General features: G+C 36.2%; 1 protein-coding gene across 7 annotated transcripts in view; it reads left to right on the top strand.

Annotated features, from left to right (window-relative positions):
- ARAP2 (ArfGAP with RhoGAP domain, ankyrin repeat and PH domain 2) overlaps positions 1-18,556 on the top strand; it is a 187,085-nt gene that overhangs the window by 120,343 nt on the left and 48,186 nt on the right. For 5 of the 7 annotated variants that reach the window (XM_058546854.1, XM_058546856.1, XM_058546857.1 and 2 more), the window contains 2 exons: positions 2,007-2,081; positions 4,845-4,962. In XM_058546854.1, the coding sequence (XP_058402837.1) occupies positions 2,007-2,081; positions 4,845-4,962 (193 nt within the window). Of the gene's footprint in view, positions 1-2,006; positions 2,082-4,844; positions 4,963-7,214; positions 7,271-18,556 lie in introns of those variants that run through there. The other 2 variants (XM_058546859.1, XM_058546858.1) reach the window with 2 other exon arrangements.

Below are 18,556 nucleotides of genomic sequence, written 5' to 3'. Positions count from 1 at the left end.
ATTTGTGCGTTCAGGTTGCACTATAGTTTTCCAGGGTACCTTGCCTTGTTTGATGAATATTCATTGGACTTTCTAAAAATTGATATTTAATCCTCTTCTAATAATTAGGGGTTGTAGTGGATTCAGGGTACCAATGTAAATAATAGATATGGGTCAAATATATTCTGTTTATAGATACACTCAGAGAATGAGGCAAATGCTTTCTTCTTAGTCAAACACACTAAATTCATCTAATTCCTGAAATATCCTCTACTAATTGGAGAAGTCATCGGAGCTATCCTTCCATATGAAGGAGATGAGGAAAGGCTTTCATTCTAGTGCCTACATCCCTGAGTACTGATACTATAATATTAATTACCTAAGGAAGTATCTTCTCCATTTTGACCCCAAGTAATTAATGCAGCCTCCAGAGGAATTGGCTCTAACACTAAAAAATCTGGCTTGTAATCACTTAGTTCTCTGGGACTCTTGCTTTTTGGGGAGAATTTTAGTCATAAAATGAAGGATTGTGTGAGCCCAAGGGATCATCTTTGGTAGCATTATCGATATTGTTCTTAGATAAAGTTTGAGTATCCTTCTGCGTTTTTTCTTTTATATTCATATTACAATAAAAAATGAGTCTTGAATGTTTTCTAATTAAGTATAAGTAAGTAAAATAAGAAAAGAATTATCTATAAAATGGAGTAATTGGGAAAGAAAAGTAGAAGAGTTTGGAGAAATCTGTTCTTAACTTGAGTTTTTCTCTAATCCATTCAAAACTTTCCTCTGGAGTGTTTCTCTGATAGTCTCTGTGTCTTATCCCTGTTTGAATTTCTTAGCTGTTCTTGTTTTTGGCTTCACTCTATGAGTTCTTTGGTGTTTGCTTTTTTAATTTTTAAAATGTGTCCTTCCTGGAGAGTTATTTATGCAAACACAGTGAAAAGTGAAAATGTCAACTGTTATCGTCCCTAGAATTCTTGTGTAGCATCAGAAGTGAGGAAGAAAAATTGGGAATAAGCTGTTCTAAGTCTACAGTGCCAGAATAATTGAGAACACTGCTTCGAAGTACGTTTTTAATGTTTTCCCCACAAATTTTCTCATCAGATTTTATTCTGAGGCAAATTTAACTTCAGAATGATTGTTTCTCCGTTATGATCATTTTTAAAAAATTGAGTGATGGATATTATTTCTAAGTGGTTACATAACTTGAGGGAATTTCTGAAAAAAGCTATTCAAAATATTTTTCATTTAGTTCTTTGTTAATCTTCTCCACATAATACTCTCAGTCTACATGGTGTTATCTTATGCTTTTTATTTTCTGGCTTGTATCTTCTTCACTTATTATGTTTTCTGGGGGCATAATAGTGACCCAAATAACTTAGCACTTAATTCTTGACTAAAGAAAATTAAAAACTTATTTTTATTACTTTATTACTCTCTTTTCCTATCACTTGACTTTTTTTTTCTTGCTAAGTATACTTTCTCTATTTGTAGTTTTATTATAGCTCTGACCTAATTTATCCTCAAATTTCCATTTTTGGACATATTATCTCTTTGAAAATTTAGCAGGACCTATTTTCCCTTTTAATTATTGGTATTATGCCCACACTATAGCTCAGAGAATTACATATGGCTCATTTTCACTCCTTGTTTTGCTTATCCTGTTAACATACATGGTGATGGCTCTTGCAACTTCTGTTGTTGAAGTCAGTATATTTCCATTGTAGCGAGATTCATTATTTCAGTAAAAATGTAAGGGTATTTGAGGACACTAAACTCTTGAGTAAGAGGTGAAAAAATCGCGTTGTGATTATTGTTGCTGATTATGTCATTTGTGTAGATTCCTTGTCCTTAATCAAATGCATCTGGAAAATGGGTGTCATCATGCTGTCAACACGGAAATTGGCTCATTTCATTATTATAAAATATTTAGAAATAGGACTAGGACTTTCTAACTGTCTTAAGTGTCATATGTGTGTTCTTGCAGCATACTTATATTTGCTGTCCTCACATCCGCCCTTTTCTAGGTTTCCCAGGCTGGAGATTTGTTAATTGAAGTGTTTGTAGAAAGGAAGGAACCTGACTGCAGTATTATAATTCGGGTGAGTGCTAAAGATGGTTGTAAAGAGTACTGTTGGGAATCACAGGTGTTAGCATTAGTTTACATATCTTGAATTGTCTGTTGTGTCTTACATTTTATTTTACATGTCCAATTCAAACATGACTGATGAAAAGATTGACTTTCATACCAATATTCTCTGGGAATTCCATGTTTTGGTTATTTGGAAAGAAAACATCATCTTACGTGTTTAGGTTATGGTTAGGGTTTTCTATAGGTTCTGGAAAATAACCTGAGCTCAAATACTTGCTTCTCCCCTTCCCAACTTGTTAACATGAGGCAAGTTAATTTACTCTGTCTGAGTCTCAATTGTTTCACCTGTAACATGAGGAAAAATTACAGTATTTACCTCATAGCATTGATATAAGGATTCAATAAGATAATGCATATAACACTTAGCAAATTGCTCAGCATGTAAGTGTTTATTAACTATTACTATTGGTACTATTATTGTTGTTATTAATAATAATCTCCTACCCTTGTGTCCTAGACTTTAGCTTCCAGTCTTCCAATTTGCTTAGATATTGGATAGCTCTTTTCTTTCTTGAGAATATTGATCATTTTTTCTGAATTAAAAAGATCTCTCTCATGCTACCGTATTCAGTGCTTAGTGTGCCTTAGGTAGAGAAACACTGATATTTCAGATTCCTACTTAGTTAGACTACATTCTCTGTATGAGGAATAGATGTTCTGCCATGTAGCAGTTGAAATTCAGTTTTAGCCCCTTAGTTTTGTTAAATATATTGTAATTGTTAATTTCGGTATTTTTAATGATTATGTATTATGACTCTGTGGCACTAGTTACCTTACTTACAACATGAAGCTGAACTACTGCCATCATAGGCTTTGTCCTTATGAGGCAGTAGCCTTGCCACTCCTTGGGCACATCGTACTTCTTACGCTGAACACGTGATGTTCATCATACAACAGCACGAGTCCATCACTAATGCCAGAAGAGGTATTCAAAGCACATGACTTAACTCTACCTACACAGAAACACTTTAGTAGCTCATTTTAATTTTCTTACTAATAAAGCCATAACAGAAGCTATTACAACTGAGAAAAATTCTTACGTTATTTTGAGTGTATATTCATAAAGGACTGTCCAGTTTTACCTATGACAACTCCAAGTTCTCTTAAACAAACAACAAAAACTAAACAAAAATAATCCTTGACATTTATTCAATGCTTTAGACTTTGCAGAACCCTTGAGTTATATTTGTCTCAGCTGATCATTACCTCAACGCAAGCAAATAGGTGAAGCGGGTGACGTCTCACGTTTATATGAGTAGAGACTAGGAATTAAAAGCATCAAGGCTGGAGTGCACACCTTGATCATCATATTCCAAACATGATGCTCATTAAACTGATTTGTATATGCCTTAGATTAATGACTGCCAAAGTATGCTTTGCGGAGTTCTAGATGTTCTAAAGATGGGCCTTGGGTGTCTCCTGGGACAAGGAGTGAAGTTCTGGTCTTCCATTCCTACGTCAATCTGAGGCATTCCCTTGCTGCCTTTTGTACTAGTTTGGTTTCTCAGTAATTTATTATTTTAAGAAAGGGCTATACTTCTTAAAAAATTTTAAATCCAGAAATTTTAAATCCATGCAGATGAACAGCATCATTGAAATGGTTCGTCTACTAATGTTTCTACTGCTTCATCTCCTTTTCCCAGATGCTAAGTTCTTTTTCTTCTAAGATTGTATTTCTTTGGGATTTTCTGAATAGAAAACAGTGGACTTCACTGTATCATTAATATATTCCAAAGAAAGCACTAAATTCCACGAAATCCTCAAGGTAGACTGTACAAGTTACCTGTAATGAAAAATGTTTTGTTATTTATATATGTGCCATATGCTTATGATCATTAATGGAGAGGAGAAATGGAAATGAGCACATTCCTTTTCTAAGAAATTTTTAAATAGGTATGTACTTTTACTGAAAACGTGCAAACTAGGTTGCAGCTGCAATATTCTAATGCTTAAAACATCTTCTATTTGTTTAGCATTATAACCCTAAGTTCTAGTTGAAGAAAGTCATCTTGCTTTTGATCAGCATGCATTTAAGATTGGCAGAATCAAAAACAAGAACAAACAAATCAAAAATCCCCCAAGTCCCTGAAGAGAATGGTGTACTTCTGCACTGGCCTGAGGCTTTGGGACTCGGACCCCTAGGCTGCCACCGCAGACTCTGCCCTTTGCCATGAAACCCTGGCTCCAGCATACTTTGGTATCCCACCGTCTGTCACTTGGCATGGCAGGACACACCACAGACCACAAAACCCTGGGGCTTTTCTGCATGGGAGACAGCAGTTGGCTGTGTAAATTTAGGGCCAAGGCTGACTAAACCAAGCCACTTTGAATTCTTGATTTATAGAACTGACATGTGAAAAGTTTTACTCCTCGAAGGCCTTTGGATTTGCTGTCTGGTGAAGGCCTTTCTGTTCATGACCAGGTAATTCTTCCCTCCTTGAGTGATGTAATTACTCACTAAGTGAGAAAAAAAATTCTTCCTGATTATGTCTATATTGTGATATCTTTTTATGCACTCACATTAAAATGTATTACATTTTATGAAGAAGATCTAAACAGGCTGTTTTCTCTGTGTGCTTAGAGAAGGTAGTTAAACATACTAAGAAGAAACTTGGGGTATCATAAGATGGTGGATAGGGGAGTATTGATGCTCTAGTATAAGGCTCCTCCTGTATCTGACATATGTTCTGAAGAAGTTTTGCCTCTGTTACAGATATCTCCTGTGATGGAAGCAGAAGAATTAACTAATGATATGTTAGCAATAAAAAATATCGTTCCTATGCAGGGTGATATCTGGGCCACATTTGAAGTCATTGAAAATGAAGAGCTAGGTAAGTGATTTTCATGCTAGAGTTTCTTAAATTCCGTGTAATATGAAGAAATACTATTTTTGTGACAAATCATTACTAACATTTTAGGTTTTTCTAAAGATGAACATCTCATTGTGAATTCCCTTCTACCTCAGTGTATGTGTTGACGTATGTTATTGCCACTTGAGGTTACTTTCCTGTGATTTTACTCATGAAAATAATTAGATTATTTTATTGACTCTAACAATAGAGTGCAAAGCATTAGCTCTCTATGTTGCCTCAGGAAGTAAGGCCTTTGTTTATAAAGACAAGCAGTTTGATCTGTAACAATATTCTAAATGTCACCACCACCATCCACCTTATTCTATATGCTACTTATTTAACAAAAACAAAGAATGTTGCTTTAAAAGATTATTTTTAAAAATAATTTTCTGTTAAGCCTAGCAGAAACTTATTTTTTGGCTTTATCCTTTTCATCTCTCTTTACTGGAGTGAATCAGCTCTTCTGTCGTCTCTTATCTCAGACATGGAAGGATAAAGAGAGCTTTTAAAACACCTTTACTACCCCAATAGTAAAGTGCTGAATAAGCTTAACATTCTAATGACACCATTTGGTTTTAAAGACCTCTAGGAAAAAGAAATAAGATACAGAGTGTCTTTGCATGTTGACCATCTGTCTAGCTGATACCTACTAGGGTCTTGGGACCCTTTCAAGTATAGCTGTCAAACTGCCAAAGGTAAAATCTTGCCACCCACAGGCTCAAGATAGAAATTAAAATTCAACATTGAAATACCCCATTGTGTATTATTGGGAGTGTTGTAATCAGTGTTGGAAGGAAATGGGATTATCAAATACTTTCTTTCATTATTCCATCTTGATGTTTTTAATCCTTTATTTCTTTTTATCATGCACAATTCTTTAAAAATCTAGTTTGTATTAAAATGTTATTTTCCAGTATTCATTGTGAGGATTCAGCAACTCTGGTGCTTTGGTGTCAGTTCACATGGTGTCTCCTCGATAGTCAGGCTTGGTCTTCCCCACTCACAGAAAGTGCTCTGGCAGTGACTCCTGTGGCCTCCAACTGCCAAGTCCAGTGATCTGCTTCAGGCTTTACTTTACTTGTCCTTTCTGTGACATTTATTGTTAATGACCGTTTTCTTGTTCTTTGAAGGTTTTCACTGTTGTCCGTGGATTCTCCTGGATTCTCCTCCTGGCGCTCTAATCATTTTATCTCATTTGCCAATTCTTCCTTTGTCTACCCCCTAAGCGGTGGGTTTCCACTGCTCCAATCTCCTTTGCCATCTTTTCTCATTTTACATTTTCTTCATAGATACTCTCTTCCATTCTGTGTGGTTGACTAACGTGGGGGAGCTGGTGTTTCCCAAATATACCTTTACTCTTCCCCCATCTGGCCCACCTGTTTCCTCTCTTTAAAACCCAGACTAAGGGTTCCATTGCACTTTGTCTTATCTTTGTTTATAGTGCCTATCAGGACTTATATTTGTCTCTCTTGGTGAGAGCTCCTTGGAAGGAAGGAGGGATTCTCTTTTTCTATCTCTAGTGTCTGACATAATGCCTAGTACATAGTTGCCATACAATTAAAATCTATTGACTAAGTGAAGCACAATTTTGCGTTACTATGTGGTGCAGAGGTGGTAGAGTCTTTTGATTTAAGGAAAGAGGCTATGTTACCAGCTTCATCATATTTGTGAGTAAAAGATAACTGTCAGCATTACTGCCAGAATAATCTTTCTAAATCACAAATGGGATCATACGTTCCACCATTTGAAGCTCTTTCATTATTTCGTCATTGCCTCACCATCCTTCAAGATCCAGCTCAAGTGTTCCTTCCTCCTTGATGATGTTTAGATGAACATAGTTCTCACTGATATTTTTCTGATTATTTGCTTATAGATCTGTAATACTGCATACTATCTGACTTGTAGAATAATAATGTGTATATATCTGGCTCTGCCCTAGACCATATGTTTTTTAGGACATTTACCATATCTTTTAGACCTTTATATCTCTCACTGCCTCTAGTGTAGTGCATTGATGTAGAACATATCCTACAAATATCATGTTAACCGAGGTGGAACAAAAAATAGATAGATTCTGAACCTCAGTGACCTGGATTGTTGGTCCTCAGATAGACGTATCCAAATGTGATTCCTGCTTGTAGATTAGGAACCAATAGGAGATCTCAAGGGCCTGGCTAGCTCTTAGACAGCTGATTGTCTCCTACGTGCTTTTGTTTCTGTTGTTTTTTTAGGAGGTCCACAGCAGAATAATGAATCATGGAATTTGGGGTAGGCATCCTCTCCCTACTGCTCTTATTCTCTCAAGGGTTGAGTCAAAGCATATCCCTGTGTCACAGCTTTGGAGCTCTGAGCCTTGGGGCATTGGTCCTCCCGACTGAGAGGAGCAAGCAGAATGGATGGGAATAGGAGGGAATTATATATAGCTGGAAGAGATGGCAATATATCTGGTAACATTTTTTTTAAGATTCATCTGAGAAAATGAAGAGATGCATACCCTGAAAATGACTGATTATCTTCTTGCATGTGATAATTAGTACATTACAAATGGTAAGATTGTATTGGAGTGGCTTTCTTTTTTTTTTTGGTTCCTTCTCTCTAATTAAAGAAAAAGTTATTCTGATGAAGATATCAAAAGACTAGGAAACTTCAAGTTGTTTTGATTTGTGAATGTCCAAATATATAATCAAAGAAACACCCCATGTAGACCAAGAAAGAATATATTTGTTGGAGTTAATTCAAATTTGGCATGGTTTTAATGTTTGGTCAGCTGCTCAAGTGGAAATTGCCAGAAGAGAAAACTAAGATTATTTTTACTGCTTTTAGAGGAAGAAAGCTGGGAAAGCAGCAGAGGGGCCTGTGATTATGTTGGCTTACTGAACCAGATGGAACCTGTGTGCTCCACCTGACCTTCTGCAATGTTGAAAGCTTTATTTCACGTAACATGCAGGGAAGATAAAGTGAAATAGAAGAAGAAGATAAAAGTGAAGGCATTGGCAGTCACAAGATTGTAGTTGATAGGAAGAATGTCAGCAGGGAATTGGTGCTTTTTCTAATGTAAATATAAATCCTCCAAGTAACCAAAAATAAATAAATAAGTGCTTGGATAAATAAGTAAGTAAACCAGAAGTGCTGGATTTTATTTTAGGTGTCTGTAAATGTTAAAGAATAGTTCTCTACCCTGTCATATTCAGTACCCCCTTTGTACAATAAATATTTTGTAGTGTTCCCTTTACTCTCCTGAGATAATTATACTCATTTTTTAAAAAAAATTAATATACTACTCTAATTATAATATAAGTAAGAGGAAAAAAATGTGTTATATAAATGCTCACACACTCCTATATGGTTGAAAATGAAAATAGATTCTTAAACCTATAAATGGAATTATCATGGATATGACAGCTACAAATGCAGACTGACATAAACTTGTCAGTTTGGGACTCATACTTCATTAGCAGCATTGCCATCATTGGTGAAATGGTGTCTTAGTTCCGTTCGGGCTGCTGTAATAGAATTCTGTAGGCTGAGTGGCTTATAAACAGCAAAAATTATTTCTCACAGTTCTGGAGGCTGGGAGTCCAAGACGAAGGTGCCGGCAGATTTGGTGTCTGGTGAGAGCCCCCTTCCTGGTTTGTAGGAGGCTGTCTTTTGGCTGTGTTCTCACGTGGTGGAAGGGAGTTCTGTGAGGTCTCTTTTATAAGGGCACTAATCACCTCCCAAAGGCCCTACCTCCTAACACCGTCACATTGGGATTAGGTTTCAACATATGAATTTGGGCGGGACAAACATTCAGACCATATCCAATGGTGAACAACTCGTAGAAAATTCTTACAAACAAAACATGATTTTTTTATGCTTATATGATAGATTCACGGAAAAAATACATCATATTAAAACTATAGAAAATATTTTGAGGGGCCGGCCCTGTGGCTTAGGGGTTAAGTGTGCATGCTCTGCTACTGGCGGCTGGGTTCAGATCCCGGGCGTGCACTGATGCACCGCGTGTCCAGCCATGCTGAGGCGGCGTCCCACATACAGCATCTAGAAGGATGTGCAACTGTGACACACAACTATCTACTGGGGCTTTGGGGAGAAAAAGGGGAAAAAAGGAGGAGGATTGGCAATAGATGTTAGCTCAGGGCCGGTCTTCCTCAGCAAAAAGAGGAGTATTGGCATGGATGTTAGCTCAGGGCTGATCTTCCTCACAAAAAAATAAATAAATAAAATAAAGAAATAGTTTCTTTAAAAAAAAAAAAAATATTTTGAGAATTTATATGTAAAGCTGAGTTAGATGCTAGGTGCAGTTAATTTATAAGTAGGTTTTCCCTCTAAATGAATGTTTGGTGGGACATTTGAAATTTGTACTGGATAGAAAAATATCTTTCTTTGAAAGATGCCAAGCGTCCTTGACCCACTGCTGCCAATCATTAGGGCAAGCTGAAACCTACCCTAGGAAGGATATCACCTTTATCAAGAGCTAATCTTCTGAAGTATGCTGTTGTTTTAAACGCTTCACCTGAAAACTGAAGCTATCCTCTGCCAGTGGAGCCGCATACCTTCTAGGTCCTTCACATGCTGAAAAAATTTAACTGCTTGAGGGGCCTCATTTAAGTGGGTCTTCACTGAGAGGTTCAAGTTTATGAAGCTGTTGCTTTTTATGCAGCAACATCATAACAAACTGTTTTCTTGTTTCTTCCTCATACTGGCTGTGATATGGAAGATTTGTTCGTTTTTAATCAGAATTCTTTCCGGCCCTTCTCTTGATCAACACAGAAAGTGCCGTCACCCTCTGATTATTTGCACAGGACAGAGAAAGACTTGCACGGCTCTGAGTTTGGCACTAAGAATTTAATTATTGGGGAAGTCATAAATGACACAATCGTAACTCTGTCATTACTGCCAGAAATTTAAGGACAATACATGTTATTTCAAGTGGAAAATAGATAACTCTCTCTTTAACAAGGAAGGCTAGGTTTACTGTGTGAACGAGATTTTAAACTAGTGATAATGTGCTTTACCTAGCTAAAGGACCGCTGCCATAACATGTTCTTCTCCAATATCTACACTGAGTTGTCAGCAGTTTTTATTCTGTGGATAGTATACAAATAAGTTGTTTATTTCTAGTAATTCCCAATGCCAGATGACTTATGTACCATGTAATCTATCATAACAGATGGTTGTAACTATAATAAAAACTTGTTCATTTGTAGGAATTTATATTCCAACAATATTTGATGACTCAACCAATTTTTCCTGCCTCTTATCTCTTTCTTAAGGTGGATTTTAATGCCATTTTATAGTTGTAGCATTTGATGGTCTAATAAATATCTTTTCATCTCATTTTTCAGCTTTGTTTTTTTGCAGGAATTTGGATCTTCAGGATTTTCATTCTCCTGAAGTATTTCATTCAATGATACTGATGTGAAAAACATACTTGACTAAATTTTTGCAAGTTTATATTTGCCTCTATATCTGCAATGATATTTTTCAGTGTAACCAAGAACACTTTAGAGCTGTCACTGTAGTATCTAATTGTAATAGTGACCTTCTTTAATACAAATGTTGTGATATTTGGAAGTCTCTTTACCAATTTAATCTTGTAATAAAGAAGAGTAAACTTTTACTTTAATCTAGTAACATTTTTCCAGTTAAGAATATCATTCTCACCTCCAAGCCAAATGTAGTATCATCAGTTTCCTCAGTGTAGGGTATTGAAACTATCTTGCTGTTATTTCCTTGCCATCCTCTCACTAAGGATAGGAAAGTGAAGGGGAACAAGTGAAGGAGAAAGTGTGAAATGATATTGTTTTTCACTTTGCTTACGTTACCTTGTTCAGTCCTCAAAAAAATCTTGTTGAGTTGATACTTTTTCACCCAATTACATGTGAGAAAATCATCATGTGAGGGTTTACATACTTGCCCCAAATACAACTAAGTGTAATAGTTTTGGGTCTGTAAAGTCTGATAGATTTGAGGTTCACATCTCTGTTACTTACTTGAACCAGCTGTTTGACTTTAGGCAAGTGGCTGAATCTCTCTGGTCTTTGAGTTCCCTTACATATAAAATGTGAATAATAATAATATCTAAAGAATGTTGTGAGAATTAGAAGTGATAACTGATGCAAAGTATCCAGTATATATAATGTCTGATCACCTAGTTGTTATTCTAGAAATGGCAACTATTAATGGGATCAGTTGTGTCCCAGAGTTTGCAAGTAGTGGAAACAAGAATTACAGAATACCCAAATGAAAAGAGAGTGTTTATTCTATAATGAGTTTAATTTTTAAATACAGCTAATTCTAATTATAACCTCCATTAATAGAAGACAACCAATTTATGGGTTAATCAACAATTGAGTTATAACTTTGGCAAATTATGGGCAATTTTGATCTTTGCCAAACCTTTTAGAAAATCATTTGAAGAAAAATAGAATTGATATAGCACAAAAGATTGTCTGATTTTACCAAGAATTATATTTTTTCTGCTAATCCATTTATAAATATTTTCTGTTAATTGATAGGTCACTATAGAAATTCATAACGGTACTTCATTCCTAGAGTACTTAAAGGTCTGTTGTGTACTCAGCACTCTGCTGTGTGCAGGGGATATATTTGTAAACAAGAAGTAGATTTGTCTTCAAGATGTATGGCATCATTGTTCTGTTTTGTTTTTGTTTTTGTAATTGGCATCATAATGAGTAGGCTTGCTCCAGTATGCACAGGATGCAAACTGCATTTCATTGTATTGAATAGGAAGCAAAAATCTGCTGATTTACACTGGAAGCAGAAAACTTGTTTTCTTCTTCTGTGGACCTGGGATAATTGAGAATGCTGTGATCATAGCAGGGGAGACCAGTATTAAGGAAGATGTGATATATTTGGTCTTTTTTTTTTTTTTTTTTTTTTTTTGTGAGGAGATCAGCCCTGAGCTAACATCCGCCAATCCTCCTCTTTTTTCGCTGAGGAAGACGGCCCTGGGCTAACATCGGTGCCCATCTTCCTCCACTTTATATGGGACGCCGCCACAGCATGGCTTACCAAGCAGTACTTTGGTGCGCGCCCGGGATCCGAACCAGCGAACCCCGGGCCGCCGCAGCGGAGCGCGCGCACTTAACTGCTTGCGCCACCGGGCCGGCCCCTATATTTGGTCTTTTTTACTTGTGATTTTATTACCCATTAAAATATTGTGTCATATATGAGTATGATGCTATTAACGTACTCTTTCTTGTTTGTCGTTAGCATTACTACTTTAACAGAAAACGAAAAGACCAAGTGCTATGTGCTTTACATTTAGGAGGATATGAAAGAGCTGAATTGACTTAAATATGGCTACGATACTAGGAAAGCTACATCATCATCATCATGTTAGAGCTTATGTTCTTGCTATTTCAATTATGCTATTTTCAGTGTACTGTGAAAAGGTTTAAAATTCTTTTTTCCCAGCATACGGTTCTATTGTAACATTTTATTAACTGATTGGCATATTTTGATCAGCAAAAAACTTTCCTATAAAACTTGGATTGTAATTGTAAAACCTGTGTTTTAAAAAATTTTTTTTTGTTGATATAGTTGACATACAATATTATTTTAGTTTCAGGACATAGCATAGTGATGTGACACATATATTACAAAATGATCACCATGACAAGTCTAGTAACTATCTGTCACCATACAAAGTTATTACAATATTATTAACTATATTCCCTGTGCTGTACAGTACATCCCTCTGACTTATTGATTTTATAACTGGAAGTTTGTACCTCTTAGTACAAACCTCCTTCACCTACTTTGCCCATCTCCCTGTCCCCGTCCTATCTGGAGGCTACCAGTTTATTCTTTGTATCTGCGAATTTGTTTTTTTTGTTTGTTTGTTTGTTTTTGTGTATGGTTTTTAGATTCCACATGTAAGTAAAATCATATGGTATTTGTCTTTCTCTGTCTGATTTGTTTCACTTAGCATAATACCTCTAGATCTATCCATGTTGTCTCAAATGGCAAGATTTCATTCTTTTTTATGGCTAATAGTCCATTGTGTGTTTGTGTATGACATTTTCTTTATCCATTCATGTATCACTAGACACTTTAGTTGCTTCCTTATTTTGTCTGTTTTTAAATAATGCTGCAGTGAACATAGGGGTGCATATATCTTTTCAAATTATTGTTTTTGTTTTCTTTGGATGAATACCCAGAAGTGGAATTGCTGTATTGTATGGTAATTTTATTTTTAAGTTTTTGAAGAACCTCCATACTGTTTCATAGTGGCTACACCAATTTATATTCCCACCAACAGTGTATGAGGGTTCCTTTTCTCCACATCCTCACCAATACTTGTTATTTATTGTCTTTTTGATAGTAGCCATTCTGACAGGTGTGAGGTGATATCTCATTGTGGTTTTTATTGGCATGCCCCTCGCAATTGGTGATATTGAGCATCTTTTCGTGTCTGTTGGACATTTGTATGTCCTCTTTGGAAAAATGACTATTCAGGTCCACTGCCCATTTTTTAATCAGAATGTTTATTTTTTGATATTGAGTTGTATGAGTTCTTTAAATATTTTTGATATTAACCCCTTATCAAGTACATCATTTGCAAATATCTTCTCCTATTCAGTAGGTTGCCTTTTTTTTTTTTTTTTGATTTTTATTGATATTTTAATGGTTTCTAACATTGTGAAATTTTGGGTTGTACATTTTTGTTTGTCCATCACCCCATATATGACTCCCTTCACCCCTTGTGCCCACCCCCCACCCCCCCTTCCCGGGTAACCACAGTCCAGTTTTCTCTGTCCATGTGTTGGTTTATATTCCACATATGAGTGAGATCATACAGTGTTTGTCTTTCTCTTTCTGGCTTATTTCACTTAACATAATACGCTCCAGGCCCATCCATGTTGTTGCAAATGGGATGATTTTGTCTTTTTTTATGGCTGAGTAGTATTCCATTGTATATATATACCACATTTTCTTAATCCAATCGTCAGTCGAGGGACACTTAGGTTGCTTCCACTTCTTGGCTATGGTGAATAATGCTGCAATGAACATAGGGGTGCATAAGCCTCTTTGGATTGTTGATTTCAGGTGCGTTGGATAGATTCCCAGTAGTGGGATGGCTGGATCATAGGACATCTCTATTTTTAATTCTTTGAGGAATCTCCATACCGTTTTCCATAGAGGCTGCACCAATTTGCATTCCCACCGGCTGTGTATGAGGGTTCCTGTTTCTCCACATCCTCTCCAACATTTGTTGTTTTTTGTCTTGGTGATTATAGCCATTCTAACGGGCGTGAGGTGGTATCTTAGTGTTGTTTTGATTTGCATTTCCCTGATGATTAGTGATGTTGAGCATCTTTTCATGTGCCTATTGGCCATCTGTATATCTTCCTTGGAGAAGTGTCTGTTCATTTCCTCTGCCCATTTTTTGATCGGGTTGTTTGTTTTTTTGTTGTTCAATTGTGTGAGTTCTTTATATATTATGGAGATCAACCCCTTGTCAGATGTATGTTTTGCAAATATTCTCTCCCAGCTGGTTGGTTGTTTGTTCATCTTGATTCTGATTTCATTTGTCTTATAAAAGCTCTTTAGTCTGATAAAGTCCCACTTGTTTATTTTTTCTTTAGTTTCCCTAGTCTGGGTAGGCATGTCATCCGAAAAGATTCCTTTAAACCCAATGTCAAATAGTGTGTTGCCTATATTTTCTTCTATGAGTTTTATAGTTTCAGGTCTCACCTTCAGGTCTTTGATCCATTTTGAGTTAATTTTTGTGAATGGCGATAGCACATGGTCCACTTTCATTCTTTTGCATGTGGATGTCCAGTTTTCCCAACACCATTTATTGAAGAGACTTTCCTTTCTCCATTGCACGTCCTTAGCACCTTTGTCGAAAATTAGCTGTCCGTATATGTGTGGTTTTATTTCTGGGCTTTCAATTCTGTTCCATTGATCTGTGTGTCTGTTTTTGTACCAGTACCATGCTGTTTTGATTACTATTGCTTTGTAGTATGTTTTGAAGTCAGGAATTGTGATGCCTCCTGCTTTGTTCTTTTTCTTTAGGATTTCTTTAGCTATTCGGGGTCTTTTGTTGCCCCATATAAATTTTAGTATTCTTTTTTCTATTTCTGTGAAGAATGTCATTGGGATTCTGATTGGGATTGCATTGAATCTGTAGATTGCTTTAGGTAATATAGACATTTTAACTATGTTTATTCTTCCAATCCACGTGCATAGGATATCTTTCCATTTCTTTATGTCATCGTAGATTTCCCTCAATAATGTCTTGTAGTTCTCATTGTATAGGTCCTTCACCTCCTTGGTAAGATTTATTCCTAGGTATTTTATTCTTTTTGATGCAATTGTAAATGGTATTATCTTTTTGAGCTCTCTTTCTGTTAGTTCCTTATTAGCATATAGAAATGCAACTGATTTTTGCAGATTGATTTTGTACCCTGCAACTTTGCTGTAGTTGTTGATTGTTTCTAACAGTTTTCCAACAGATTCTTTAGGGTTTTCTATATATACAATCATGTCATCTGCAAATAGTGAGAGTTTCACTTCTTCGTTACCTATTTGGATTCCTTTTATTCCTTTTTCTTGCCTAATTGCTCTGGCCAAAACCTCCAGTACTATGTTGAACAGGAGTGGTGAGAGTGGGCAGCCCTGCCTCGTTCCTGTTCTCAGAGGAATGGCTTTCAGTCTTTCCCCGTTGAGTATGATGTTAGCTGTGGGTTTGTCATATATGGCCTTTATTATGTTGAGGTACTTTCCTTCTATTCCCATTTTATTGAGAGTTTTTATCATAAATGGATGTTGTATCTTGTCAAATGCCTTCTCTGCGTCTATTGAGACGATCATGTGGTTTTTATTCTTTGTTTTGTTGATGTGATGTATCACGTTGATTGATTTGCGGATGTTGAACCATCCCTGTGTCCCTGGTATAAATCCCACTTGATCATGGTGTATGATCTTTTTAATGTATTGTTGTATTCGGTTTGCCAATATTTTGTTGAGGATTTTTGCATCAATGTTCATCAGCGATATTGGCCTGTAATTTTCTTTCTTTGTATTGTCTTTGTCTGGTTTCGGTATCAGGGTGATGTTGGCCTCATAGAATGATTCAGGAAGTGTTCCATCTTCCTCTATTTTTTGGAATAGTTTGAGGAGGATGGGTATTAAATCTTCTTTGAATGTTTGGTAAAATTCACTGGAGAAGCCATCTGGTCCTGGACTTTTATTTTTTGGGAGGTTTTTGATTACTATTTCAATCTCTTTACTTGTGATTGGTCTATTCAGATTCTCCATTTCTTCTTGGTTCAATTTTGGGAGGTTGTATAAGTCTAAGAATTTATCCATTTCTTCTAGATTGTCCAATTTGTTGGCATATAATTTCTCATAGTATTCTCTTATAATCCTCTGTATTTCCATGGTATCCGTTGTAATTTCTCCTCTTTCATTTCTAATTTTATTTACTTGAGCCTTTTCTCTTTTTTTCTTAGTTAGCCTGGCTAAGGGTTTGTCTATTTTGTTTATCTTCTCGAAGAACCAACTCTTTGTTTCATTAATCCTTTCTACTGTTTTTTTGGTCTCAATATCATTTATTTCTGCTCTGATTTTTATTATTTCTCTCCTTCTGCTGACTTTGGGCTTTGTTTGTTCTTCTTTTTCTAGTTCTGTTAGGTGTAATTTAAGGTTGCCTATTAGGGCTTTTTCTTGTTTGTTAAGGTGGGCTTGTATCGCTATGAGTTTCCCTCTCAGGACTGCTTTTGCTGCGTCCCATATGGTTTGATATGGCATGTTATCATTTTCGTTTGTTTCCAGATAGTTTTTGATTTCTCCTTTAATTTCATCAATGATCCATTGGTTGTTCAGTAGCATGTTGTTTAATCTCCACATTTTTGTCACTTTCCCAGTTTTTTTTTCCTGGTTCATTTCCAGTTTCATAGCCTTATGGTCTGAAAAGATGCTTGTTATGATTTCAATCTTCTTAAATTTATTGAGGCTTGCTTTGTTTCCCAACATATGGTCTATCCTAGAGAATGTTCCATGCGCGCTTGAGAAGAATGTGTAGTCAGCTGTTTTTGGGTGGAGTGCTCTGTATATGTCTACTAGGTCCATCTCGTCCAGTTTTTCATTTAAGTCTAATATTTCTTTATTAACTTTTTGTCTGGATGATCTATCCATTGCTGTAAGTGGGGTGTTAAGATCCCCTACAATTATTGTGTTGTTGTTGATTTCTCCTTTTAGGTTTGTTAATAGCTGTTTTATGTACATTGGTGCTCCTATGTTGGGTGCATATATATTTATAAGTGATATGTCTTCTTGATGGAGTGTCCCTTTTATCATTATATATTTCCCTTCTTTGTCTTTCTTAACCTGTTTTATCTTGAAGTCTACTTTGTCTGATATGAGTATGGCAACACCTGCTTTCTTTTGTTTGCCATTAGCTTGGAGTATTGTCTTCCATCCTTTCACTCTGAGCCTGTGCTTGTCTTTAGTGCTAAGATGTGTTTCCTGAAGGCAGCATATTGTTGGGTCTTGCTTTTTAATCCATCCTGCCACTCTGTATCTTTTGATTGGAGAGTTCAATCTATTTACATTTAGGGTAATTATTGAAATATGAGGGTTGAATGTTGCTGTTTTGTCACTTATTTTCTGGTTCTTTTGCATTTCCTTTGTTTCTTGTCCCATTTGTTTTGGACTGCCAATTCAGTTTGGTTGTTCTGTCTTATGATTCTTCTAGTTTTCTCTTTGTTTATCATATGTGGTTTTAATTTGATTATTTGTTTAGTGGTTACCTTGAGGTTTGGGCGAAAAATCTTCTGTATGAGATAGTCCATTATCTGATAGCCTCCTATTTCCTTATACTAAGTCAATTCAGTCACTTTCCTCTTCCCCTTCTAAGTTGCTCTTGTTATACCTTATTCTATCTTGTGTTGTGGCTGTGTGTTTACAGTGATGAGGTTAAATTTATTTTTGGTGAATTTCTTCCTTTGATCTTTGAGTTTAGTATTTAAGTGGTTGCTAACCTATTCCGGTAAAGATCTACTATTTCTCTGATTTTGTCTACCTACTTTTCTCCTTCCTCCAAGCTTTGTGTTCCCTTTCTCTTCTTGTTTTCAGGCCTGAGGGCCTTCTTGAGTATTTCTTGTAGTGGCGGTCTCGTGGCCATGAACTCCCTTAGCTTTTGTTTATCTGGGAGAGTTACTATTTCTCCATCATATTTGAAGGATATTTTTGCTGGATAGATTATTCTTGGCTGAAAGTTTTTGTCTTTTAGTATTTTGAATATATCATTCCAGTCTCTTCTAGCCTGAAAAGTTTCTGTTGAGAAATCCGCTGAGAGCCTGATGGGAGTTCCTTTGTACGTTATTTTTTGTTTTTGTCTAGCTGCCCTTAATATTGTTTCTTTGTCGTTGACCCTGGCTAGCCTTACCACTAGGTGTCGTGGTGAAGGCCTTTGTCTGTTAATATATATAGGAGTCCTGTTGGCTTCGCTTACTGGTATTTCCTGCTCCTTCCCCAGATTTGGGAAATTTTCAGCTATTATTTCCTTGAATAGGCTCTCTGTTCCTCTTTCCCT

This window comes from Diceros bicornis, chromosome 8, assembly GCF_020826845.1.
Source record: "Diceros bicornis minor isolate mBicDic1 chromosome 8, mDicBic1.mat.cur, whole genome shotgun sequence".
In the NCBI taxonomy this organism is placed as follows: Eukaryota; Metazoa; Chordata; class Mammalia; order Perissodactyla; family Rhinocerotidae; genus Diceros; species Diceros bicornis.
The sequence above is the reverse complement of the archived record's forward strand: the minus strand, read 5'-3'. Positions and strand labels throughout refer to the sequence as shown.